We start from the raw sequence: 24,507 nt of genomic DNA, 5'->3' as shown, positions 1-24,507 counted from the left end.
GTCCAATGTCAACAATGTGCATAGTCCATTACTCAAACTGGCACTGTTATCTTCATAGGCAAGAAAAGGATCTCACAATTGTATCAGCCTCAGTCAAAAACTGCAATCATCCCAGGTGGCAAATAAGAACACAAATTGCTAAGGCAAGTTTATGACTCCCATGGAACCATGGGACACGTCCATCCCAGCCATTCGGTAGGTATGCCTACAACAGTTGCTTGGGAATGGATGTATCCCACGGTTTGATGAAAGACATGAGAAAACACAACTAGTACGTAAGGAAAACAAATTGTATGGTATAAAATACAAGTTGAACAGATCAAATACGTAGAAAAGGAATAGGTACTACATCATTGCAAAGTGTCATAGGTCTCAGTAAAAATACAAGTTTCTCCAATGCTACTAAATAGTACACACACCATGCCACTACACACTAGAATTTCCCCTGTTTTGCCACATCTGTGCAGCCCATGTCTCCCTCTGTTGTGCCTAGGTACCATTATCAGGGTCATGATCTAGTTGTGAGGCATTATCATTGATGTTAGGTGTCCATGTGGATTCAGCAGGCACATGCTCGTCCTGCCCATGCCTGAGGATCCAATTGTGAAGAATACAACAGGCTAGAAGAAGCTTAACTTGGGTCTTGTATGGGTGAAAAGGTTTGCTGTCCAATATCCTGAATCTATTCTTTAGAGCCCCAAAAGCCCTCTCAACTGTTACTCTAAGAGACGAATGCCTTAGATTAAAAAGCTTTCTTTGATTTTGAGGTCGGTTTGAACCAAACTCCCTCAAATGGTACCTTGTGGCATGAAATGGTGGCAAGAAACCAGGCCTCACTGCATAGCCAGCATCGACAAGATAGAATTTGCCTAAAAATTAGCAGATAGGAACATGTTTTAGTAGTTTCATTTAAGATTAAGCAAAGTGTCAAAGTTTTTTTTGGTTTGAATGATACCTGGTGGCACTCTAAGGCCATCATCTCTTTCAAGAGCATCAAACAAGATAAGAGCATCATGTGCAGATCCCTCTCAACCAGCAAGCACATAGGTGAATCTGAGGTCAAAGTCCACGGCTGCCAACACATTTTGTGTGATGGTGTGCTTCCTGCCTCTAAAGGCAGCTTGCATATTCACAGGCACTCTAGCTAATATATGAGTACCATCAATTGCTCCTATGCAGTCCTAATTGAAAAAAACATAAGTGCAAATGAACATTGACACTAAACTGATAATGCATGAGACCTATGTATGACAAGTTATGGATACCAATCTTGAAATAGGGGTACCACCTTCTGCTCCCAAGGATCCTAGGATGGACATTGGTAGCAGGAGGGACAATCAATTCATTCCTCAGCTCTCCTACCGCATATAACACCTTCTGGAAGAACCTACTAATTGTCTCTGTGGACCTCCTGAAGGTAAGGTCAACCACCCTAAACCTCTTATTGTGACCAACAACATGCAAGAACATGGCTACTTGTTCTTCAACGAATGCATGTATGCTGTTAGTGACAAGCTCTCTACTACAGAAAAGGTCACAAAGTTAGAAAAAGGGGCCCTCCTCATTCTAAGAAGGTTGACACAGTGCACATCATCAGATTCATAGATGTATCTAAGGTTGTTCATCCTCTGTATGTCCCTCTCAGCCAAGAGACCATAGGTGACTGGGCGCGAATCTTCAACTCTCCTCCTAAACCACATAAAAAACCAAGCCGTCACTGCAATAACCACAACAGCGGCAGCCCTTCGCCTAGCTTCAAACGCCATGTCTACCACAACAGGATGGAGGGCAACATTAGAAAGCAAACATGCAACATGGGTATGTACTGCTTAGCAAGCAAAAAATCAGACAAAATGAACAATGAAAGACGCGGCTGCCACACCAAAGGGTGCTCCTTCAGCATATACTGTTAACCAATCAACATCATTGACCTCTAGGCACTTTGCTCAGTGTGTACAACAAAATAGGCATCAGCATGTACAAGTTCTACACAAAACATAAGGTATAAACCAAAAACGAAGCATCATGTACAGATCTGAGCTAGGAACAGGTAAATCAGGTATAGCATCGTACAGATCTGAGGATGTCAAACCAAGAACCCTGATTTCTTGGCATTTCAAGCAAAATCCACCAACAAATCAATAAAAAACGACAGTGAAGAAGAGGAGGGGAAGAGCGCAGGTGGCATATATACCGTCTAAGCGCCGGAGGACAGAGAGAAATCCGTCGGCGAGGGTCACCTCGGTAGGGCTACCGAGGTCGAGAGGGAGCAAGATGGGAGTTCGCACCAGAGCAATGGTAGAAGGAGAAGCGAAGAGTGAGGGTGGTAACCCTAGCCGAGACCCGCGCGCGCGCTTTATGGCCCGGACGGCCTCATCTCCCACGCTCGGCGTGAAGGTTCCCGCCAAGCATCGAGCGAGCCAGGACCGAGAGGGAAGGAGAAATCGAGAAGATGGAGGCGTGCGGGATGACGGAGGGGAAAGGTATGGAGAGGAGCAGGCAAATGGTGCGAGTCGGGATATCAATCACACCCTCACTGCACCAACTCGTGCCGGATGGCCCTTAGGACCGCCCCGTCGGGGCAACCAATCACCCCCCATAGTGGATGAGTTGAAGTATTTCACCCTGTACAACGGTTTAACAAAACCGGCTGCCGGCCCGTAACCAGCCCAGCCAATACCATCGTCACGGTTACAATACGGTCTAGGCTGGACCCATCTACCCAACCAGGCTTCGAGAGCCTCCGGTCATGGTCAGAAACCATCTAAACCATCGAAACCCAGAAAAAGAAAAGCGATGCGGGGGCGTGGCGGCGGCGGGCGCGAACTTGAGCGCTGCAGCGGCGGGAGCGGCACCGACGAGCGGGAGCTCGAGCGCGGCAGCGGCGAGCGCGACCTCGAGCGCAGCGGCGGTCGCGGGCGCGAGGTCGAGCGCAGCATTGGCAGGCGCGAGGTCGAGCGCGGCACCGGCGAGCGATGAGTGCGACAGCTTCGCTCAGGGCACTTGGAGGTATCCAGCGTTGATAATGCATTTGCATATCCAATGTTGCAAGTACTAACCCGTGTAAACCCGTGTGCCAGACCAGACCAAGCCAATCCAGCTATGACGTCGGAGCCATTCAGCGTGCCGTGCTTTCAGCCTGTCTGCCGACGTTGTTTTTCTCTCACAATAAATCAGCATCAATCGGCTTATCAACTCAAAATCCAACCATGGAACATCCTCCTTGTGTGACCGTATAAACCGGACCAACCCAATTTGTGTGCTAAAAGAATGGGTTGGGTTGCAAATCCGCTCAGAGCCGCAATAACCAAACCATGAACAGGGTTAGTAGTATTTGCCTGCAGAATACTCCTACACATACACAGCCGAAGCCTTGCACTTTGCACGAATGTCGCTAAGCAGAGTGTCTGATCCAGATACCAGTGAGTGCAGAACGTCTTTTTTTGACGAGATCACGACTCGCTGCTCCTGCCATGCTGTGCTATTGCTGCTATACTCGCGGTAGCCGGCAGTACGGTAGTATGTCACCAAGAACCCCCCGATCCGGTCTCTTATCCGCTAAAAGATCCCGTAGGGCCCGTCCGCCAGTGACCCAAACAGCACTTAACCCTCCTCTCTGACTCAACCGCGAAAAGACTACGCGCACACGTCAAACTGTCCCACACGAGCCGTACCTGCCCCCGCCCCCGCCCCCCGACGCAACCGCGTCCGACCGCCGCCGCCAAAACCCTACACGCCACGCCTGCGCCTCGCCGCGCCATGGCGGATCCGCCGCCCGTGGCCGCCTCCGCCTCGCCGGCGCAGGCTGACCAGCTCGCTGCCGCGGCGGCCTCTGTGTCCACCCCGCAGAACCCCAACCCTAACCACCTCCTCTCCCCGCAAATCCCCCCGTCCCCGACCGTCTCTGACCTCTCCGCGCACATCTCGTCCCCGCAGCAGCTCGACCCGGCGGCCGCAGCAGCGGCAGCTGCCGCTTCGGGCGGCGGAGGATCCATGGATTACCCCCCGCGCCCGCCGCAGCTGCAGGCGCCTTCGCCCACGCAGGCCGGGGCCGGCGCCTCCGGGTTTGGCCAGATCCCTCGCTCGGGGTCGGCCTCGCACCTCTCCACGGCCAGCCAGCTCCAGCAGTACGCGGCGGCTAGGATGTACGGCGGGCAGATGAGCTTCTCGGGTGGCGGAGGGCTCGTGGGCCAGCAGCAGCAGCAGCAGCTGGCGGGGCGCGCCCCCATGCTTGGGCAGGGCCAGCTGGGGATGCTGCAAGGCCAGGGGAACGCGGCATCTGCGGCACATTTTGGGCTTCAGTCGCAGATGATGGCGCAGGTGAATTACTCAATTTGGAGGATTGTGACCTCCCCAAGTAAACATAATTTTGCATCTCCTCGTGCATAGTGTCCACCATAACCGCCAAGGATAAAATGTCATGGGTTTTAGACTTCTGCTTTACATTTCTCATGCTATTGAAGCAATCTGAACAATTTCAGATAGAATTTGGTGGTTAGAAATTCCTTACCTTTTACTCTCTTCAATCAGTTTGGTTTTGATGGGTACAAACAGCTTCGTATTTTTATTGCAAGCCACTGAGCCAAACAAATGGAATGATGAAAGAATATGCATCGGTAGTCAAAGCTTATTAAGCAAAGTTGAATAGATTTCCTTTACCCATCTGTGCTCAGTTAATAGGAAATGAGTAGCGAATCCACATGATATCTAATTCTTTTTTAGGGCATTCTTTCAATGTTATTTATTCTGTGCGATCATGACACTGACAAGGAATACAGATGGTTGTTACTCTTGAATGTGAAGGTGGACTGTGAAAGAATGTAAATTATCTAAACTTGGTTATGATATCTCTTAGCAATAATGTTCAATAGTACAGTTCTACTAGTGGTAGTAAACTTATTTTACTGATAAAAATGGCACAATGAATAAATGGTCTGTTAAAAGGAATGATAATGTCCCCAGTTTACCTTTGCAATTTTTTATCGCGAGAGGAAAGTGTTTCATTTCAAGGTAGCTACATCCAGCTCGGTCTTAAGTTAATATAGGGATAGTATTTTGTTTCTTACTTTCTTTATTTCTTAGTGACTACTTGTAGAGTAATTGACTTTTCCTTTTACTGCAGGCTAGGCAGAAGGGCATGGCACAAGGCACACAGTTGAATAATGCTAATACAGCTCAAGTGCTGCAAGGGATGCAGCCCATGGGTGTCATGGGTACTATGGGGATGAACCAGATGAGACCGAATGGAACTATTCCCTATGGTGCTCAACAAAGGTTTGCCCATGCGCAAATGAGGCCACAAGCGTCTCAACAACCTGCACTGTCTCCACAGGTACCCTGACAACCTAGCGACAAGAGATAAGGTTCCACAAATTCGTATGCACGGTCTTTTGCCCGGTCTAGTAATAAGGAATGATGCAGTGTGTTAAGATTCTAGTTGTGAGCACATTTATTTATGTCCCAATTCTGAAAAAAAGTAATAAACAGTATGTTCGTAACATGTCTCGCCTTTCTTTAATCCACTGTGTTACTAAAACTGTTTTGAGTTTTGAGATCAGTGTGCCTATATTCCTATTTCCCATTTATCTTTTAACAACCTGAGTTGCACATGGTGCATGCTGAAGTTGCTACATGTATCTTGTTTATTTTTAACCATTTACCACGTATCTTGTTTATGTAGTATTTACTATTCTTCCGTTGGAATACCGTAACTTTTTACATATGATTGGTTTACAGAAGGTACCTGGTCAAGGTCTGTCGAGGACAGCGTCAATTACAGCATTAAATTCACAACTGTCTGGATCATCACAAAATGGACAGATGGTGGCAATGTCTGTGCCTCAGCAACAGCAGCAGCAGTGGTTGAAGCAAATGCAATCATCCATGGGCTCACCAGTTTCCCCACAGCAACAATATCAGCACCAGCAGAGGCTCCTGTTGATGCAGCAACTTCAGCAGAAGACAGGATTGAGCCAACAACAACTTCTCCAACTCCAACAACAGCATCCACATCTCAGTGCCCAACAGCTGATTCAGCAGCAACATTTTCTGCAGCAGTTGCAGCAGCAGCAACCGCTACAATCTCCACGTGTTTCAGCATCTGGTTCGCAGAAGTCTGCGAACCTTACAGGCTCACAACCGGGTACACCTTTGTCAGTTGGAACTATGACTGGTGGAAGTGCAAGTCAGGGAGCTGAAGGAACTAGCCAACTTCTTGGGAAAAGAAAAATACAAGATCTGGTTGCACAGGTTACAACCTAGCTCTTTTCTTTTCTGTGCCCCTCAACTTCACTGTCACTGGTGTAATTAATGTTACTGGTCGTAATCACATTTTGATTGGAAACAGGTTTCTTATTTTTATTGTTGAATATAATACTTTGGTCTGTTCTTAAACAATAGTCTTATTACAGGTAGATCCCCTAGGCAAAGTTGACCCTGAAGTGGAGGATTTACTTCTAGAAATCGCTGATGACTTCATTGACTCGGTAATGTTGTTGCTTTGCTATTTGTTTAGAGAGTATAACTTCCTATCAAATTCAGAATTTGAGCATCTTCCTCTTCTAAGTTTTGAGCATATGTTATCTGTGGAGATATCTTGTGATTCAGCTGACATGGGTTTGCGGTAGGTGACTGCATTTGCGTGTACCTTGGCAAAGCACAGGAAATCATCAGTTGTTGAAGCCAAGGATGTGTTGCTGCACTTAGGTCAGTAGGTTCACCATGCTCTCATGCACACATGCGCTACTACCTCTTATTTTACTCATTAATTTTCAATTTGTTATCTTGCAGAAAGAAATTGGCATTTATCTGTTCCTGGTTTCTCAAGGGAGGATAAGAATCCTCAAAGAAATTCTGTAAGATCACATCACTTTGCAATTACTATTGTTCTTCATTAACCTATCTTGCACAGAGGCACAATTTTATCTTTAGTTCCTTTGTCTTTGCATTTGTGCTATACAAGTATACAATAAGCCCCACTGGACTCTACTCACATCAACGTCCTCACTATGGTAGTGAATTTTGCTTGAGTTTATTTTGTAGGCTTTACAAGTTATTTTGTAAGGTTGAAATCTGTCATGAATGCTCAAACAGAAGGTTGATTGAATTTTAATTTGCAACAGGTAAAGCCATTGGTAGATCCCCAACAATCAGAAAGTGATGCTACTGGTATCAGAGGCACAAGCAATAAACTTGGTGCTAATAACTCTGTTGGCAACCGTCAAATACGACCTCCGATGGCAGAACCTTCAGCAATGCCAACAGTGGGCCCTCTATCGAAAGCCCCCCGCTTCTAAGGGTTATGCTGCTCTTCCCTATTGAAGAAAAAAATCCTGTAAGTTAACCGAGTGACTAAATGCTATGCTTTCTAGTTTTTAATGTTAATATTTAACTGCCCAGGATTATTAGTTTCATACCCTTGTTTACTAGTATCGTTGTCTCAGTAGCTGCCATTTTATACTTTTAAGTTTTTGGACTATATATGCATGGTACTTCAAGATTGATTAACCCTGTAGCAAAAAGTTCAAAACAAGCCTCATCCTCGTTTGAGATTGAAGCAACTTGTGCATCCAAGCTATCTAGCGTATGCTAAATATTTGTGGAGTGTGTCAGGGTACTGAATGTTCTGGTGGTTCTTACAATTAGCCTTCTGAAGGTTTCAGGACAATCTACATCGAAAACAGCCCGTAGGCTCTAACTCAAGGATTGCTAGCAAGTGGAAGCACAATAAATCCACGAGCATCTGTGGCAAACTGCAGATGCTTGTGTCTTACAGGAAAGCAGTTGCTGACTTACCAATCGTCTCCGGCAGATCCTAAACCTGGGGTCGTATGTAACTTTATTTCTTTTTGTGCTTGTAAATGCCCCCATCTGTTGTATATAAATGTTTTTGCAACGGGGCATTATCGTCTCCAGTTTTGATGTTGCTATGTAGGTGAACAAATACATGCATGCAACTTATATAAGTTAATGACGTGTAAGATTGGTGTCATTTTTAGTTACTGAGCAATTATGCCTTATCAGACACGCTGGCAAGCCTCAGACAGCAAAATTACTTCGGCTGAGTTTTTGTTAGAGCTTTTCCACGGTCCCTCTTTGGCAGAGAAGAGAAGCCAGGAAAAGCCACGTATGGGTGATTTCTTTTGTTTGCCCTCGGCTTCGGCTTCACAGTTTATGACTTGGGCCCACTTCGGCTGAGTTTTTGTTAGAGCTTTTCCACGGGCTTAATTAGAAGCCCTATCAAATGGATACAGATAAGAATGGCTTTTTAACTTAAAAAATGGTGAAACTGTTAAAGCTGAATCCACTAAAACGTGGCTTTTCTTGGATTCCCCGTTTACCCCTGCCAAAGGGATCTTGGTTTTTTAAGATTTAGAAACCGTTCTTGTGCCTCGTTTGGTAGGATTTTAAATTTAATCGATGAAGTCACAACAAAAGCCCTGCCAGAGACCCATAGTTGATTCGCACTCACAACCAGCACGATATTGCAGATCCGTGTTCTGTAACGAGGAACGCGTGCGTCTGGAGTCAGCAGTCTCGGAAACCGGCTATACCCCGACTTGCCTGTAGACATTTTTTCCACTTGTAATGAAGGGGCAGCGTAACCTCTCGAGTCTTGACAGGAGTTATAGAGCCCAGTTTCAAGCACAATTTGTCGAGGCAATCCTACTCAAACTGTGTATACGCAATGCGATACAAGCTTTGTCTACGTTGCACAGGTTGAAGAGCGCACCGCAAAGAATGAATACACATATCTGTATGCACTGCCATGTACGTACACGATGAAATGCAGCATCACCGCACCTGCACGAGCCTACAAGTTCCTAACAAAATTGTCAATCTAAGGTAATTTCTTCAGGTTTCAAGTAGGCGACTCTGCGAGCACCAAGGTGTGCCACCAGCCACAAGACACGTTTAGCGGGTGGTAAGCGTCCACAGGAACACTGCAAGGCACGTTCCTGTCCATTGAGTCGCCAAGACCAAGCTGCATAAGCGAATACAAATTTGATAAATCAAGCTAACTTTACATTTCAATATGTAAAAGGTATGTTAAGGGGCACCCACCTGGCCATACTTGTTCCATCCCCAGCAGAATACCTCGCCTTCATCTGCAATAGTTGTGTGTAACCCTTGTCAGATGGAAACAATTCCTGATAATTTCTCTAGATACATTTTTTTTTCACTGCCTTAGTTCTGCCCCTGGTCTACTTCGAGTAGACCTGCGGGATCAATATGTATGTGTGTAAATGACTGCAGACCCCCTGTGATACTTCTACCGGCTGGCAAGAACAACTTAATGAAATAATCAAAAGAAAAAAAGTCTATTCCTGGGTTGACCAATGATATATCAGTTCAGTCACTGATTAGCACAGAACCTTTTATTCTTGATTCAAATGAGAGCATCCAAGGATGAGGTGGCATTCAGAAAAAAGATGAGGTAACATTAGGTCCATTTGCAACAAGGCACTCGTATATAATAAAGCTAATAGCAAGATATAAGTAAAAGAAGATTAGAACTCATATACCCTACATGAGTAGTGTAGTCATGTAAGAAAGGCACAGGTGTTTACAAGATGACACAACTGAGATCCCTATAAACAAACATTAGAACAACAAAAAATTACCTGTTATGATAGCACTATGGCGAGCTCCACAAGAAACAGATCTGGCATTCTTATTCTCCAGGCTTGTAGCATCTACCAATTTTGGAACAGTCTGCATTGAAATAAAAAGATGTCAAATGCCATCAGGTACGTGAACATCATCCACAACTAAGGGCATCTCTATGGACCAAAAGTGTGTTGACTGTAGTGCCATCTATTAACATCGAAAACTCTATACCTCAGCTTGATCAGAACCAGTGCCAAGCTGCCCAAACTGGTTTCCTCCAAACGAATACACATCACCATCTACAGATGTACATACAGTGTGCCACAAACCTGCGGCAACGTCTTGCATCTTGATTCCCAGGATAGACGATACACACGTCGGACTTAGAACATCATCTGTATTCCCTTGTCCACACTGAAGAAGAAAAAGCATGGTTGTGACAAATGAAGCACATTGGTACAGAACAAAGAGCATGGTTGTGACAAATGAAGCACATTGGTACATTACAATCCTATATAACATATAAAGCAAGAAATAGATGCACACAGCAAAACATGCCATTAAAAAGGAGAAGTGTGAAAATATGGTACCCATCGTTTTTAATGATACAAATTTCAACATATACATAGACTACAAATAATGAACTAAAGGAATTAATACATGGGTTTGTTATGAAGTATGTGACAATTTGAAAGAATATCAAGATTGCTATATTCTCCATACTCAAATGAGGGTGGCAGCTTTTTTATGATTAATTCCCGTTCTCATTGAACTAGTTGAATCCTTGACCCAAACACTAAGACATAGAATGCTGCTCACTGAGCATATAGTTTTTTGTTAGCTACTTCAATGTGTGTGTTTGGTTCAAAGGAAAAAGGATCAAAATTTTGTTTGACCAAATAACTGGCTAGATAGAAAAAGCTAACCTGTCCATACAGCCCCCATCCAAATGTAAGAAGAGCTCCTGAATCTGCAAGCAGGACTTGAACATTAAAAACAAGGGCAAATTTTGACTACAATTGCATATCTATTGGAAAAACTTCAACTTCACATGAAACTAAACCATTAGCTACAATCTGATAACTAAAAATTTGCAGTTGCAGGTGGTTTGAAAAATAGTATTGTGGTTTGAGCTTAGAAAGCCCTTTAGTAGCAACTCAGATCCTCAGACTAGATTCCAGAATTATATTTCCTCTTGTATAGTAAAAAACGTGATAACCATTCTGAAGATATGATTCTCTTAAAAAAGAGAGAAAAGTACTGCCAGGATTACAATATTATGTCTACTGAGCACCTTTTTGTCTGAGCTCTTGCATTTTCTACAATCTTGCAAAATGGTAAATATATGTTTACTAGCCTGGGAAGTCAAAGTGTTTGTCCAAAGTCTAGGGTTATACTGTTACAGAGCAGACATAAAATGTTGATTTGAAATCTCTTGTTTTCCATAGAGCTAACTTTTCAAACTACCTTGAGATCCAGAATGACAGAGATGTCTCGACATGAACATAGTAATTACTAGCAGAAACAAACTAAAAATATATAACTGACCTGTTACTACAGCACTGTGACGACCTCCACAAGCAATGGCCCTCACGCAATTTCCCAAGACTTTACTGACATGTCCTTCAGCAGCCTTGTTACCTTTCATAGCTGATGGCCGATCCTTGCTGTATAGTGCTGATTCAATGCACGGTACAGGATGGGGAGAAGAAACCGTTCGGATCCTAGAACCAAGACCTAGTTGCCCTTCTCCTCCATATCCCCAACCCCACACCTGACCTAAATCTGAAGGTTCGGAGAAAAAATATTTTAGTCAGTAAATATCCTTACAGGGCAACTGTCAGTGTCATAATGACAAATGCAGGTTACCTGATAGTGCTAATGTATGACGACCACCAGCAGCTACAGCCACTATTTTCACTCCTGTATTAAATGTCACAACACAAGGGGGTGCTGAAAGACTTTCATCACTGGATGTCGAGCTCTCAGGTCCATGTTTTGCTGAAGACAACCTTCGTCGCTTTGTGCTATCATCAGTGCCTCTGCTTTCAGAAGGACCAGATGCTGCTCCGCTGCTTGTCCTAGACACCTGCGACCTGGGGCTCACTGTAATGGAGTTGCCTTTGTTATATCTGTAAACAATTGGTGTAGAGAAGCTTATATTTTTTAGGCAGGAAGCAAACGATGTAGGAAATAAGCATTACCACCTTGGTCAGTGGCCATTGCCATTTGTCTTTCATCCTTCTCCATGGTTCCAACTGAAGATTGGTCTCCGATAACCCTTCCAGTTGGAACACATTCTTTCCAACCCCATGTATAAACATCACCTTCATCTGTTCCAGCAAAACAATAATAAGAACAATACCACAATTATGAGCAATGTTTAGATCAAAACTAGGAACCTGGATCGCTAAATACCTGTTACTGCAACACAGTGAGCCCAGCCAGCATCTGCCCGCACTATTGCGATGCCACTAGGAAGAGGAAAAGCCTCTGGAGTCTCCTGAGAGGTATAATATTCTATCTTAGTAATCGGTCCTGAGCTTTCTCACATGGGGCACGAAAGCAAAAAAGCGTCAATGCTATATCACCTCGTGCTTCCCAGCAGTCACATAACTTTGGCCCATGTCATCAGCAGAACCCCAAGTGAGGAGTTTTCCAGACTCTGAGAAAATTAGAAAAATGAAAAGAAATAGGTTCAGAGTTTGGTCGAACTGCATGACAACAAATTAGCAACTATTTCTTTCGTTCCAAATTGTAAGTTGTTTTAGTTTGTTCCAAGTCAAACTACTCTGTCATCGACCAAGTTTATAGCAAAATGCACAAACATCTACAACATCAAACTAGATACACTGTGACATATATTTTGATAGGGTATATTTAATCGATATTGTAGATGCTAATATATTTTTCTATAAACATGATCAATGTTAGTCAAGTTTGACTTAGGACAAAGCTAAAAACGACATATAATTTGAAACGGAGGGAGTATAACAAAGGAAATGTGCAATTTGACATATAAGAGGACAAATGGACTAATGGAGTCTTCTAGTTGTAGCTAAAAGCCTAGAGCTAGTAATTTGTTGAACTTTGCATGAACTTTGTGGAAGATGATAAGCCAGCAAGGCGCGTATAGCACGTGTAAACAAGGATGATTGTCACCATGTTTAAGAAAGAAGCAATGGCATTCCAAGACCCTTGTTTACCCTACTTTGTCGGCACCGTCAGTTACTGTTTGATCCTCATAACAGGAATCAGGTTCGAAAAAAACTAAGAAAGGGAACTTTACTCAACAATGTTGCTTTGCCTCCTGTAGGCTCACCTTCAGCATTGAAACCACTTTACACTCGTAATCAAATCCCTACTTCATTCCTAACAGATTCTTATACCTAAAGCAAAATCACACTAAGGAAACTTCTCCGCTCTGAGCTCAGCCTTTAAGCACCGATTCAATTCAAGAGGAGCAACCGCCCTCTCCCCACAAAAACGAAAACACGAATAATCGAGGGTTAACACCATCCAGTTCGCAAAATTTCGTCAGAATCCTTCATACAAAATCGCCCCCCAACGATTCCTACGCAATCCGGGGCGAAAACGGCACAGGCGGAGACCCCAACAGATCTACCGCATCCCACGCGAAGAACCAACGAACTGAAAGGTAGCAGAGAATCAGCACGGGAACAATGAGGAAGAGAACAGGATACGTCACCAGAGATGGCCATAGCGAAGCCGCACCCGCCGCCGCACACGTCTCTCCACCCATCACCGGCGGCCGCCGCCGCCGACGGGGGCAACCTCACGGGGACCGGCCCGAGCAGCGGCGAGCGCTGCGGCGACACGCCGGGCAGGTACCCCCACATCAGCACCACCCGCTCCTTATTCCCAGCGCCCGAGCCCGGCCCCTGCGCGCAGCCGGGGCCGCCGTCCTCCTCCATCTCCTCCTCCCCTCCCCCTCCTCCTCCGCCGCCGCGGCCGTTCATCCCCTCCAGGAGACTTGGCCTCTCCAAATCCACCGCTAATTTCGATCGCTGGCGGCCGGGCCGCGGACAGCGGTGCAAGCAAGCAAGACGCTGGTGTTGGTTGCTGCGGACACTTGCTTTTCCGAGCGTGAGGCTGAGAGCCGCGAGGTTTGGGGCCGTATCAGTTTCTTCGGGGGCGGGGGCGCCACATCGGACGCCGACGTGGCCGGTCCCTGACAAGTGGCGCGCGCTGGGCCGCTGGATTGGGACGGGCATTCGTGGCCAGGAAGCGGCAGGAAGGTTCTGGAAGTCAGAGACCCAGGGCCCTTGCCGGCGGACGTGTCGGCCCCTAGAAGCGGCCACATCGCAAGGATCGGGGCCAGGAGAAGGGTGGGGGATGGCCGGTGGAGGAGAGACGTGGCCGGCCGCGATTTGACCAACGGCGCTCGCCGCATCCACCAATTAAAGTATAGCAGTATATGCCGGAGAACGGTGGTGAGGTACCGACGGCTAGCTTTCGCGCTAGAATTAGAACCCCAAGCGGCCAGGCTACCTAGAATACTACACGCTCAAATGATACGAGTAGTGCCAAGAGAAAAATAACTTCTGCGGTAGTAGTGCTTTCAACATCACAAGTTCTTTATGTTTTGGCTTATCACGGAGAGGATGAAAAATCAGTGACCACATTTTAGCAGGAGGGTTTAAGATTGAGATGCAGCTAACGCACGGCTGACCAGCCGTTCAATTAGCTTTCTAGTATGCACGTTTGCCCTTTTTTCTTCACCTATCTTCTCTTTTCCATGTATCATAGTGCATCTGTAGACATATATTGCCACCAAATTTGAGACTCAAACTCATTTTAACTAAAATGTGTTCTTTTTGTATGGTTTTTTTTATAGACGGAGTTTGAATCTCAAATTTTATGACAATACACACCTATAGATTCACTATGGATGTGCATCGTTTCATTTTTTTAACTCCTAAGAATGTTTTTCTATAGAGTTTTCACAATTCCACAAAAAGGTGGTTTGCCGCGTGTCGGTGTTTTGAAACCGGGGGTCCCTCAACCAACGAGTGAATTTGTGCTGCGTACCCCTAATCCCGGATGATGATGCAAAGAGACACAAGGTTTATACTGGTTCAGCCAATCGAGGCTCTACGTCCAGTCTGAGAGATCGATCTTCTGTTCCTTGCACCGGAGTGCTCGTAGTAGGGGGTTACAAGCTAGGTGAGAGAGGGAGCTAGCCCCAGGTCTCGGCGAGGGTGGTGCGGGCTGCTTGAGGCGTCGTTTTCAAGCAGCGTAGAAGTGTGTAGTTCTATCGGTGTGTTCGTCTTTTTCCCCCTCTCTCTAGAAATGGCCCCGGTCCCTCCTTTTATACTCTAAGGGAGAACTAGGGACGTCCATACATAGCGCTCTATAAATGGGGGTGGCGTGTCCGAGCCCTGTAGCCGGCCACTGTTGTGGTATGGTCGATGGAGTGGCCCCGTCCTTGTCGTGTAGAAGTGACGCGCTGGTCATACTTGATCTTGTGCGTCGTGGGGCTCCAGTACAGCTTGATGCAGGACATGGCGGGCGACGTGCTGGTCATCGTGTGATGACGTCGTAGGGAGCTGTGGCTCTGCAGATGCCGAGGCCGAGCCATCGTGGGGGGCTCGACGAACATGGATCCTCAGGCTGCCGAGCCCCTGAAGCAAACTGCCGAGGCCTTGGAGGGAATTATTGGTCCTGGGTACTGATTCCGAGGCCACAGTATCCCAGACGTGGCTCCCCACGCTGCGTTGTTCTCGGAGCAGGAGTTAGCAGCACAGTGAGGCATGGGCGTCAACCATGTGCATAGTGGTTAGCACAGTGGCGGGTAACCCCTGCCCAGTCCTGCCTCCTGTCCCGTCGGCCATTCCGCTGTACTGTGCCGAGCATGCGGCCGATGTCAGGGGCAGCAGTTGGCTGAGTTAATGCGACACGACGTTTTGTCAGAGGGACGGGTGAAGGAAGAGGCAGCGGAGTGCTGCCGAGCCCGCCTCGCGTGAGACGGAGGGTCGGCGGCCCGGCCGAGGCCTGCGACGAGAGGGGGTCGGCCGAGGCCTTTGGTGGGGGATCGCCCGAGGTCAGCGGTGAGGGGGCCTCGGGCGAGTCGGAGAATCGGCCGAGGCTAGTGGTGTTTAGCTGGTTTCGACCTTTATGAAGTCTAAGCAGTCGTTTTTTTGTTCTTGTTTAGGGTACCCCTTCTCACGGTATCCGACAGTAGCCCCCAAGCCTTGGGGGGAGTGGAGGCACTCCCCCTGAGGTTTTGACGAGAATTGGCTCTTGATAGTTCCTGTTGGGATGGTGTTTTGTACTCGAGGTTTCGGTGGGTGCGCGCGAGCGCACCCGCCGGGTGTAGCCCCCGAGGCCCTGGAGGAGTGATTTCACTTCTTCAGGGGCTTTTTTCTCTCTCGAGTGAGGGGTTTTCATTGTGTTTGACGGGCCTGTGGGTGCGAGTTCGGATCGCAGGGCCTCGACGATGCTGCGGAAAGAGCCCCATAGCCTCCGCCTGGAGCGAGAGGGCCTGTCAGGGGTTCCCCCGGCTTTTTGTACGACCCTCATGCTTCCTTTTCGCTCGGAAGGAGGGGTGGAAGATGCCATGCTACCCTCGGTGGGCGCGAGCGACGGCATTTCCGGTGAGCTGTTATCGGGTAAGTCCGAGTGGAGGCCCGTACCCCGTTCGCTGGGGGTCGGCTAGCGGTCCGGAGACGCGCTCCAAGAGTACCGGCGGGTTTCTCTAGTGGGTGCCGAGGCCGTTCGCTGGGCCTCGGTGGCTCGGTGCCTCCCTACGGTGGGATCCCATTCGGAGACCTCCCTGCCGATCTCGGACACGACACAGGGCGCGCTCGTACAGGCTCGCCCGTAGTCGTCCCTGACTCCTTTACCCTGGGGCAGCTGTCGAAACCCCTGGGGGCCCAGCCTTCGAACCCCTGGACCGTAACGGGCTCGGGTCGCTTGTCTTTATCTTGGGTGCAGGAAGAGCCCCCGAGCCTCCGCACGGAGTGAGAGGGTGGTCAGGGGTCCTCCCGACTTTTTTGTCCGTCCCCCGCACGTCCTTTTCGCTCGGACGGGGGGCTGTTTGCCGAGCCCACTCGTGTGCGAGCCTGAGTCGCTGGGTCTCGGCAAAGTTGCAGGAGGAGCCCCCGAGTCTCTCGCACGGAGCGAGAGAGCGGTCAGAGGTCCCCCTGGCTTTTGGTTCACCCCTCGCGCGTGAGGGTCTGTCTGCCGAGCCCCCCTCGGGTGCGAGCCTAGGTCGCGGGGTCTCGGCGTCTTTTGCAGAAGGAGCTCCCTAGCCTCTGCACGGAGCAAGAGGGCTGTCAGGAGATCTTCTGGCTTTTTGAACGACCCTCGCGCTTCCTTTTCGCTTAGAAGGAGGGTTTGTTTTGCCGAGCCCCCTCGTGTGCGAGCCCAAGTCGTTGGGCCTCTGCAATGGTTTGCAGGAAGAGTCCCTTAGCCTCTGCGTGGAGCAAGAGGGCCGTCGGGGATTCTCCTGACTTTTTTATTCGACCCTCGTGCTTCCTTTTCGCTCGGAAGGAGGGGTGGAATGTGCCGCGCTACCCTCGGTGGGCGCGAGCGATGGCATTTCCGGTAAGCTGTTATCGGGTAAGTCCGAGTGGAGGCCCGTACCCCATTCGCTGGGGGTCGGCTAGCGGTCCGGAGACGTGCTCCAAGAGTACCGGAGGGTTTCTCTAGTGGGTGCCGAGGCCGTTCGCTGGGCCTCGGTGGCTCGGTGCCTCCCTACGGTGGGATCCCATTCAGAGACCTCCCTACCGGTCTCGGACACGACACAGGGCGTCCCAAGCGTTTCGCTTGCTTGGGCCTCGGCCTCGTATAGGCTCGCCCATAGTCACCCCTGACTCTGTTGCCCTGGGGCGGCTGTCGAAACCCCTAAGGGCCCAGCCTTCGAACCCCTAGACCGTAGCGGGCTCGGTGCCTAGTTCCTTTGCCTGAAAGGAATGGGGGGGGTTATTTCTCTCCCTACGGCTAATAATGGCAGGCGCGTCTTTTGAGGCGGCTTTTTCGGGGAGGCAAAATAGTGCCTGCTGCTGCTGTGGTTGGACGCGACGTGGCGTCAGCCGACGGGACGTATCTGCACGTGCGATTAATGAGGAGGGAGTGGGTGCGTGGGCGGTAAGACCGGATCTGGATAACCGCGCCAGATTTTTTGGGGGAAACTTCCCCGATTTCGTCGTCCGGTGGTTTCGTCTCGTCCCTGCATAAATACGCAAAGAGCCTCGTCCTCCCCCTTCTTACCTTTTCCACATTCGCTTTCGCTGCCTCTGTGCCGTTGCTAGAGCATAGAGCGCCGGGGAGGAGAAGGGCGAGAGCGAGAGACTGAAAGAAAGAGAGAGAGAGATTACCGCCGTAGCAGCGACCTCCACCGCGCAATGGCTGGTGGTCCCGTCATCCTCCCGGTGGATCCCTGGGAGCGGTCTGACGTCACCGAGGAGAAGCTGCAGTCGCTCGTGGAGGCCGGTCTTCTTCGCCCGATCACCGACCCTGACGAGCCAGAGTGGATTGCTCCGGGGAACGAGTCGGAGCCGAGGCCACGCTGACGGCTACGTGGTGAGCTTCGTCGTCTTCCATGAGCGAGGCCTTGGGTCGCCGGTAGGATAAGTTCATGCGGGCGCTCCTGCACTACTATGGCATGGAGCTTCACAATTTCAGCTCCAACTCCATCGCGCAGGCGGCCATCTTCAGTCGCCGTCTGTGAGGGGTACTTGGGGATCGCTCCCCACTGGGAGTTGTGGCTCCACTTGTTCCGAGCGACGTTCACCACCAAGCCGGGGGGAACGAGGGGGGCTCAGAAGGTGCAGAGGGCCGGCGGCTGCACCCTTCACGTGCGCCAAGACCGGCAGTCCCTCTACATCCCGGCCCAGCTGTCATCGTCCAACCGTCGTTGGTACGACGGCTGGTTCTACCTCCGCAATGACGACGGAGGACTTCCTCCTTATACCGGACGGGTTGTAGAGAGTCAACCAGAGAAATGGGGATACGGCGTTATCAAGGTTGATCAGCCTAGGCTGGAGCCGCTCTTGCGGGCCTTGGGGAAGCTGCGTGACCGTGGCCTTTCGGCGGCCGTGGTTGTGGCGGCCTTTCACCGCCGGAGGGTGTTGCCGCTGATGGCCCGGCTGGCGGCGGCTGTTCGAGATGACCCCGAGCGACCCGATTGCCGGTATCAAGATGTCCGCCTTCGCCCTTACCGACGATGAGACCCTGCGTCGGGTGAGAGAGGCGGTAGACGGGAAGCCGAAGATCGATGATTTGATGCCGTTCCCGATGCGCCCGTCGCGGGGGCACATTTCACTGGTGAGTTGGATGTTGCCGACGCTTTCGCGGCCTTCTTGTTTTCCGCCTTTTTTGTCTAGTTGTCTTACTTCGTCGTTCCCGCAGGGGATAAGAGACGTGCGAGACTCCCCGCCGCCCATTCCTGAGGACGCCCGGCGGCGAGCCGTGAACAGGGCGCGCGCCGAGGAGGAGAAGAAGAAGAAAGATGCCAAGGAGGCGAAGCGCACGAAGAAGCCTCCTCGCGCGCGAAAAGCTGGACGCCCGTCGCCGGCGTCAGAAGCTCGACGGTCTCTCGTTGGAGCCAGTCTCCCTCGTCGTCGGTGTCGGATTCTTCGGGCGACTGGCGGCGGGCGCGAGGTGGGGACGGCCTGCCTGGAACACCTCCCCGACATTAGGGAGATGGTGCCCGGGGCGCCGGCAAGGAGCCTGACGCTCCTAGGAGGAGGAGGTGTCCCGAGGGCCGGTGGTAGGCCCGTCCTAGGGGCCGAGGCCGACACGCCCGAGGCGCGGGTGTCGGAGGAGCGTGCCGTCAGCCCGATGGGTTCGACGGTGGAGGTGGAGCGAGCGAACGGTGGGGGCGACCCCATTGTCTCCGCGAAGGGTCGAGGAGGTGCCGGGGTCCGGCGGAGGCCAGCTGGCACCGGTGGGACACCGAGGGCCGCGCTGCTGCCACCACCACCGCCGTTGTAGAGGAGGCTGGCGGTGTCGAAGCGGCTGCATCCCCTGTTCACGGTAAGCGTCTTTTCTGGTGGAGTCCGTAGTACTTCTTGTTTGCCCCTTGGTCGCATGCTGACCTTGGGAGTGTCTTTGCTTCTAGCCAGAAGCATCTGGTGGAAGATCCTGCCTTGGCGCCCCTGTAAGGCGCTCAAGGTGAACGTTAGCTCCTCCGCCCATCAGGCAGCGGAGGCGCAGGCTGGCGTGCAGCGTGGCGCGGCGTCGGGCGGGGCCGTTTCGGAGGAGGCGGCTGCCCAGGAAAAGGGTGCCGAGGCGGCCGCGGAGCGAGTGGAGGAGGAGGAGCCCACGCCTCGCGATGTCGTGAGTCTTGGGGCGAAGGAGGCTGGGGCGTCCACCATTGCCGAGGCCATTGAGGGTGAGGCCGGAGCCCCCAAGACCTCCGAAGTCAGGGCGGTGGACGCCGGGGCCACCGAGGTAGAGATGGCGGAGGCCAGAGCCCCTGGATCCGTCGAGGCCGAGGCGATGGAGGTGGAGACGGAGCAAGTTTTGGCGCCGCCCCTGGTTCAGACAATCTCGTCTGATGATTCCTCCCAAGGGAAGGAGGCGGCGGACGTCGAGGCGGCCAGTACCGCGGAGCAGCCAGTCCCAGATCCCGCCGAGGGGAGTTCGGCCCTTGCCCGGCTACGGCCCGAGCCCCGTGGGTGGAACTTCCCGCGTGTTTTCTGGCGGAACCGGGCTGATCCCGAGGGGGAGCCTGTGTTCGCCCTTGAAGATATCGCAGAGGGGGGGCGGTGGGATACCCTCGAGCAGTACCGCCAACTGGCAGTGCGGTCGCTGCAGACAGCGATGACTATTATGGGAGGGGACTTGCCCGGTGTCACCCAGGTAAGTACTTTCCTCTCCCGTGCCGCGTTGTTTTCTCTCCGAGCCCCCTCGCAATGTTTGACGTGCAGTTTTTTGTTTTGCCTCTTTAGGAGCTCGAGACCCGATCCCTTGGGAAATCGGTATTCCTACGAAGGGAGAGGGATATCTGGGACCAGCTCCGGTGGCAGAAGGGCCTGCTCGCCGATGCTCAGGGGCTTTTGTCAGCGCGGAGTGCGGAAGTGGAGGACCTCCGCCTTCGTTGTGCTGACATTCAGGCCGAGTTGGCCACGGCTAAAGAGCAGTCTGCCCCTCTGGTAGCGAAGATCAAGGAACTGGAGGAGGAGCGAGACGCCTCCAGGTCTCGGGCCCAAGAAGCGACTGGCCTCTGCCAAGGCCATAGCCGGGCAGCTGGGTGCGGAGCAGAGCGAGCATCAGCTGACGAAAGTCGCCTTGGCCGAGGCTACCAAGGCGGCCGAGGCCTCTCGGGTCGAGGCCTTAGACTGGAAGAGCAAGGCCGAGGGTAAGTTCCGCCGAACCGTGCTCCTTGTTCTTTTTGTTCTGGTTCGCGTTTGACTCCTGACCCCTCGTTGCGACGTAGATCTAGAGAAAGAGGCCTCCCAGGCGGCTGAGGCCTCCGTCGCAGCGCAAGCGGCGCTGGATGTTGAGGTCCGGGAGCACGAGGCGCTGCGCAGCGCTAGTCCGTACCGCCTGCGAGGCCCTAGACGTCGAGGGAGTCCAATCGGCCAGCTCCCTTAGGGAGCCGCTTGATTGCGTTGAGTGGCCACGTCCACAAGAGGCTCCAGGGGGGCGTTGCACACGGGCGTCAAGCGTGCCCTGGCCATCGTTTCCTCGCACTACGCTATCAACCTCGAGGCTGTTAGCGACGGCTATGTGTTGCCAGAAGATGACGAGGAAGCTGATGCAGAGGTCGTGAAGCTGTTGGAGGCGGCCGAGGCACCTGGCACAGCGCTGGCTGGTCTATTTGAAGAAGAGGTGGTCCCTCCCGCGCCGGCCACCGATCCTTGAGCTTTGACCTGGGCCAAAAGGGGCCATGTAACCGGATTGAGTTAGTTGCCGTATCGTGACGTTTTTGTGGCCGTCGAGGCCTTTAAACTATTTGTGTACGTGGGTCTTTTAACCATTTTCTGTTCTACTTCTAAGCCTGTGCCCTCTGTCTCGATCTTGGGAACCCGCAAAGAAATCCCTCGGAACCTAAGCCGTCCTTCGGCGAAGGGTGGTGAGGGAGCTGCCGTAGCCCAGAGGCGTAGGCCGTTCTCACGACTCGACCGGCCCTTTGGCCTCGAGACAAGCTTTTGGTCTTTGGGTTTCTTGTGAAGGTCCGTCGGAGCGCGAGAGAGTTTGGCGTAGAAATTTTTTGAAAGACCATTAACAAACGGTGTTCGGGACTTAGGGGGTTCCCCCTTTTTAGCCCCCGAGGGAGGCTCGGCTTTGCAGAGGCAGAGCCGAGTCTCCCTTATAGCGCTATTGTGACGTCGAGCCCCTATTGATAGACAAGCTCTCTGTACAGAACTTCCTCGGAGCCTACGTTGTCCTTTGGGTGAAAAGGTGGTGAGGGAGCTGCCGTAGCCCGGAGGCGTAGGCCGTTCTCACGGCTCGGCCGGCCTTTTCGCCTTTGAGACGATCGTACTGTCCTTAGGTTCTATACAATCGACTTGTCTATAAGGGGGTTCCTCGAAAGATTATAACAACTAAGAACGCTTCTTTATTGTATTTCGAGAAACAATGTAAACGACGTTTGGAAATTTAAGGGTAGAAACGACGTAGCTGTTCTATGTTCCAAGCGTTGGTGAAGATTTCGCCCTTCTCGTTGGCTAACTTGTAGGTCCCGGGCTTCAGCACTTGAGCGACGATGTACGGCCCTTCCCAGGGTGGGGTCAGCTTGTGGCGGCCCTTGTTGCTCTGCCTCAGTCTCAGCACCAGGTCGCCCACCTTCAGGTCTCGGCTTTGGACGCGCCGGGCTTGGTAGCGTCGTAGGGCTTGCTGGTACCTGGCTGAGTGTAGCAGCGCGACGTCTCGGGCTTCCTCCAGTTGGTCGAGGGCGTCTTCGCGGGCGGTGCGGTTGCTTTGCTCGTTGTACGCCTGTAGCCTCGGGGAACCGTATTCTAAGTCAGTGGGGAGGATGGCCTCGGCTCCATAGACCAGGAAGAACGGTGTGAATCCCGTGGCTCGGCTCGGGGTGTTTCGTAGGCTCCAGATGACTGACGGGAGTTCGTCAAGCCATTTCTTGCCAAACTTCTTCAACCGGTTGAATATTCTTGGCTTAAGGCCTTGTAGGATCATGCCGTTGGCACGCTCTACTTGGCCGTTCGTCCTTGGGTGTCCTACGGCCGACCAGGCCACCCGGATGTGGTGGTCGTCGCAGAACGTTAGGAACTTGCGACCGGTGAATTGTGTCCCATTGTCAGTGATGATGGTGTTAGGAACCCCGAACCTGTGGATGATGTCCGTAAAGAACAGCACCGCTTGCTCGGATTTGATCTGAGTGATCGGACGAGCCTCGATCCATTTGGAGAATTTGTCGATGGCTACCAGCAGATGGGTATAGCCCCCGGGTGCCTTCTGCAGAGGCCCAACCATGTCCAGCCCCCACACAGCGAATGGCCATGTGATGGGGATGGTTTGGAGGGCTTGGGCCGGGAGGTGCGTCTGTCGAGCGTAGTACTGGCATCCCTCGCAGGAGCGTACTAGCTTCGTGGCGTCGGCCACCGCCGTTGGCCAATAGAAACCTTGGCGGAAGGCGTTACCCACGAGCGCCCGAGGCGCCGCGTGGTGCCCGCAGACTCCCGCGTGCAAGTCCCAAAGTAGGGAGTGGCCAGCCTCGGTGGTGATGCATCGTTGGAGAATACCCGATGGGCTACGCCTATACAACTCGCCGTTGCAGAGGACGTAAGTCTTGGCTCGTCGCGCAAGCCGCCGGGCCTCGGTTCTGTCCGCAGGAAGCTCTCCTCGAACGAGGCGATCAAGGAAAGGGACTCGCCAGTCCGTTCCTTGGTCGGCCTTGGGAGGCTCTGCGTCAATCGCCATGGCCTCGGGCTCGGCTGGCGGGGTCTCGGTGGCAGAGGGGGCCTCGGGCCCTGCGTTGGGCTCGGCCGATATGCCCTCTTCCGTCGCCGAGGCGTAGTCGACGGATGGCTTGTGGAGGTCTCTGGCGAAGACGTTCGGGGGGACCGGGGCCCGTGCCGACGCCATCTTTGCCAGTTCGTCCGCGGCCTCGTTGAACTTTCGCGCAACGTGGTTGAGTTCGAGACCGTCGAACTTGTTCTCCAGGCGACGTACTATCGCGCAGTACGCCTTCATTTTGGGGTCATGGCAGCTTGACTCTTTCATCACCTGATCGACGACGAGCTGGGAATCACCCCGTACGTCGAGACGTCGTACTCCAAGTTCGATGGCGATTTGCAGGCCGTTGACGAGGGCCTCGTATTCGGCGACATTGTTGGAGGCGGCGAAGTGAAGCCGGATCATGTAGCGCATGTGTACTCCGAGGGGCGAGACCAGGAGCAGGCCCGCGCCAGCCCCAGTCTTCATCAGAGACCCGTCGAAGTACATGGTCCAGCATTCTGATTGGATCTGAACGGGTGGCAGCTGTGTGTCGGTCCATTCGGCTACAAAGTCGGACAGGACCTGTGATTTGATCGCTTTCCGAGGCGCGAAAGACAAGGTTTCCCCCATGAGTTCGACAGCCCACTTGGCTATTCTACCCGAGGCCTCCCGGTTTTGGATTATCTCTCCCAGAGGAAAAGACGACACCACAGTCACCGGGTGGGACTCGAAGTAGTGACGCAGCTTGCGTCGAGCCAAGACTACGGTGTAAACCAGCTTCTGGATGTGGGGGTAACGCGTCTTAGTCTCGGAGAGCACTTCGCTGATGAAGTAAACAGGTCGTTGGACGGGTAGAGCATGTCCCTTCTCCTGCCTCTCGACTACTACGGCCGCGCTGACCACTTGGGTCGTCGCGGTGACGTAGAGTAAGAGGTGCTCGCCCTCGGTGGGCGGAACCAGGACGGGGGGGTTGGTGAGCAGTGCTTTGAGCCTGGCGAGGGCTTCCTCGGCCTCGGTGGTCCAAGA

General features: G+C 51.7%; 2 protein-coding genes and 1 pseudogene across 5 annotated transcripts; 1 reads left to right on the top strand and 2 right to left on the bottom strand.

Annotated features, from left to right (window-relative positions):
* Positions 1-426: 426 nt before the first annotated feature.
* LOC136455321 (protein ALP1-like) lies at positions 427-1,766 on the bottom strand (annotated as a pseudogene).
* Positions 1,767-3,663: 1,897 nt separating this feature from the next.
* LOC136450730 (transcription initiation factor TFIID subunit 12b-like) lies at positions 3,664-7,990 on the top strand. 4 transcript variants are annotated; one of them, XM_066451323.1, is made up of 8 exons: positions 3,664-4,320; positions 5,123-5,332; positions 5,737-6,249; positions 6,411-6,485; positions 6,627-6,705; positions 6,790-6,854; positions 6,962-7,010; positions 7,122-7,299. In XM_066451323.1, exons 1-8 carry the CDS (start codon positions 3,760-3,762, stop codon positions 7,157-7,159), a joined length of 1,590 nt encoding a protein of 529 aa, XP_066307420.1. In that variant the 5' UTR covers positions 3,664-3,759; the 3' UTR covers positions 7,160-7,299. The 4 variants fall into 4 exon arrangements, with proteins under 4 accessions (XP_066307420.1, XP_066307422.1, XP_066307419.1 ...); XM_066451325.1 differs by having other exon boundaries at positions 6,931-7,010; positions 7,122-7,259; XM_066451322.1 differs by lacking the exon at positions 6,962-7,010 and adding an exon at positions 7,662-7,990 and having other exon boundaries at positions 3,665-4,320; positions 7,122-7,333.
* A 531-nt stretch (positions 7,991-8,521) lies between these two features.
* Positions 8,522-13,859, bottom strand: LOC136450729 (ultraviolet-B receptor UVR8-like). Its single transcript, XM_066451320.1, has 11 exons — positions 13,319-13,859; positions 12,201-12,274; positions 12,028-12,112; positions 11,817-11,942; positions 11,479-11,715; positions 11,158-11,394; positions 10,536-10,579; positions 9,841-10,023; positions 9,624-9,714; positions 9,064-9,107; positions 8,522-8,983 (listed from the first exon to the last, which is right to left on the bottom strand). Exons 1-11 carry the CDS (start codon positions 13,842-13,844, stop codon positions 8,861-8,863), a joined length of 1,770 nt encoding a protein of 589 aa, XP_066307417.1. The 5' UTR covers positions 13,845-13,859; the 3' UTR covers positions 8,522-8,860.
* Between the last annotated feature and the right edge of the window lie 10,648 nt (positions 13,860-24,507).

Source organism: Miscanthus floridulus, chromosome 5 (genome assembly GCF_019320115.1).
Source record: "Miscanthus floridulus cultivar M001 chromosome 5, ASM1932011v1, whole genome shotgun sequence".
Lineage (NCBI taxonomy): Eukaryota > Viridiplantae > Streptophyta > Magnoliopsida > Poales > Poaceae > Miscanthus > Miscanthus floridulus.
The sequence above is the reverse complement of the archived record's forward strand: the minus strand, read 5'-3'. Positions and strand labels throughout refer to the sequence as shown.

Excerpts from the sequence above, each read along its gene's own strand:
- LOC136450730 (XM_066451322.1), top strand. The coding sequence starts at position 3,760 with ATGGCGGATCCGCCGCCCGTGGCCGCCTCCGCCTCGCCGGCGCAGGCT. Across the intron at positions 5,333-5,736 it reads AACCTGCACTGTCTCCACAG|AAGGTACCTGGTCAAGGTCT; the intron begins GTACCCTGACAA and ends ATTGGTTTACAG. Across the intron at positions 6,706-6,789 it reads GGATGTGTTGCTGCACTTAG|AAAGAAATTGGCATTTATCT; the intron begins GTCAGTAGGTTC and ends GTTATCTTGCAG.
- LOC136450729 (XM_066451320.1), bottom strand. The coding sequence starts at position 13,844 with ATGCCCGTCCCAATCCAGCGGCCCAGCGCGCGCCACTTGTCAGGGACC. Across the intron at positions 12,113-12,200 it reads TGACTGCTGGGAAGCACGAG|GAGACTCCAGAGGCTTTTCC; the intron begins GTGATATAGCAT and ends TATACCTCTCAG. Across the intron at positions 9,715-9,840 it reads CTGGTTCTGATCAAGCTGAG|ACTGTTCCAAAATTGGTAGA; the intron begins GTATAGAGTTTT and ends ATTTCAATGCAG.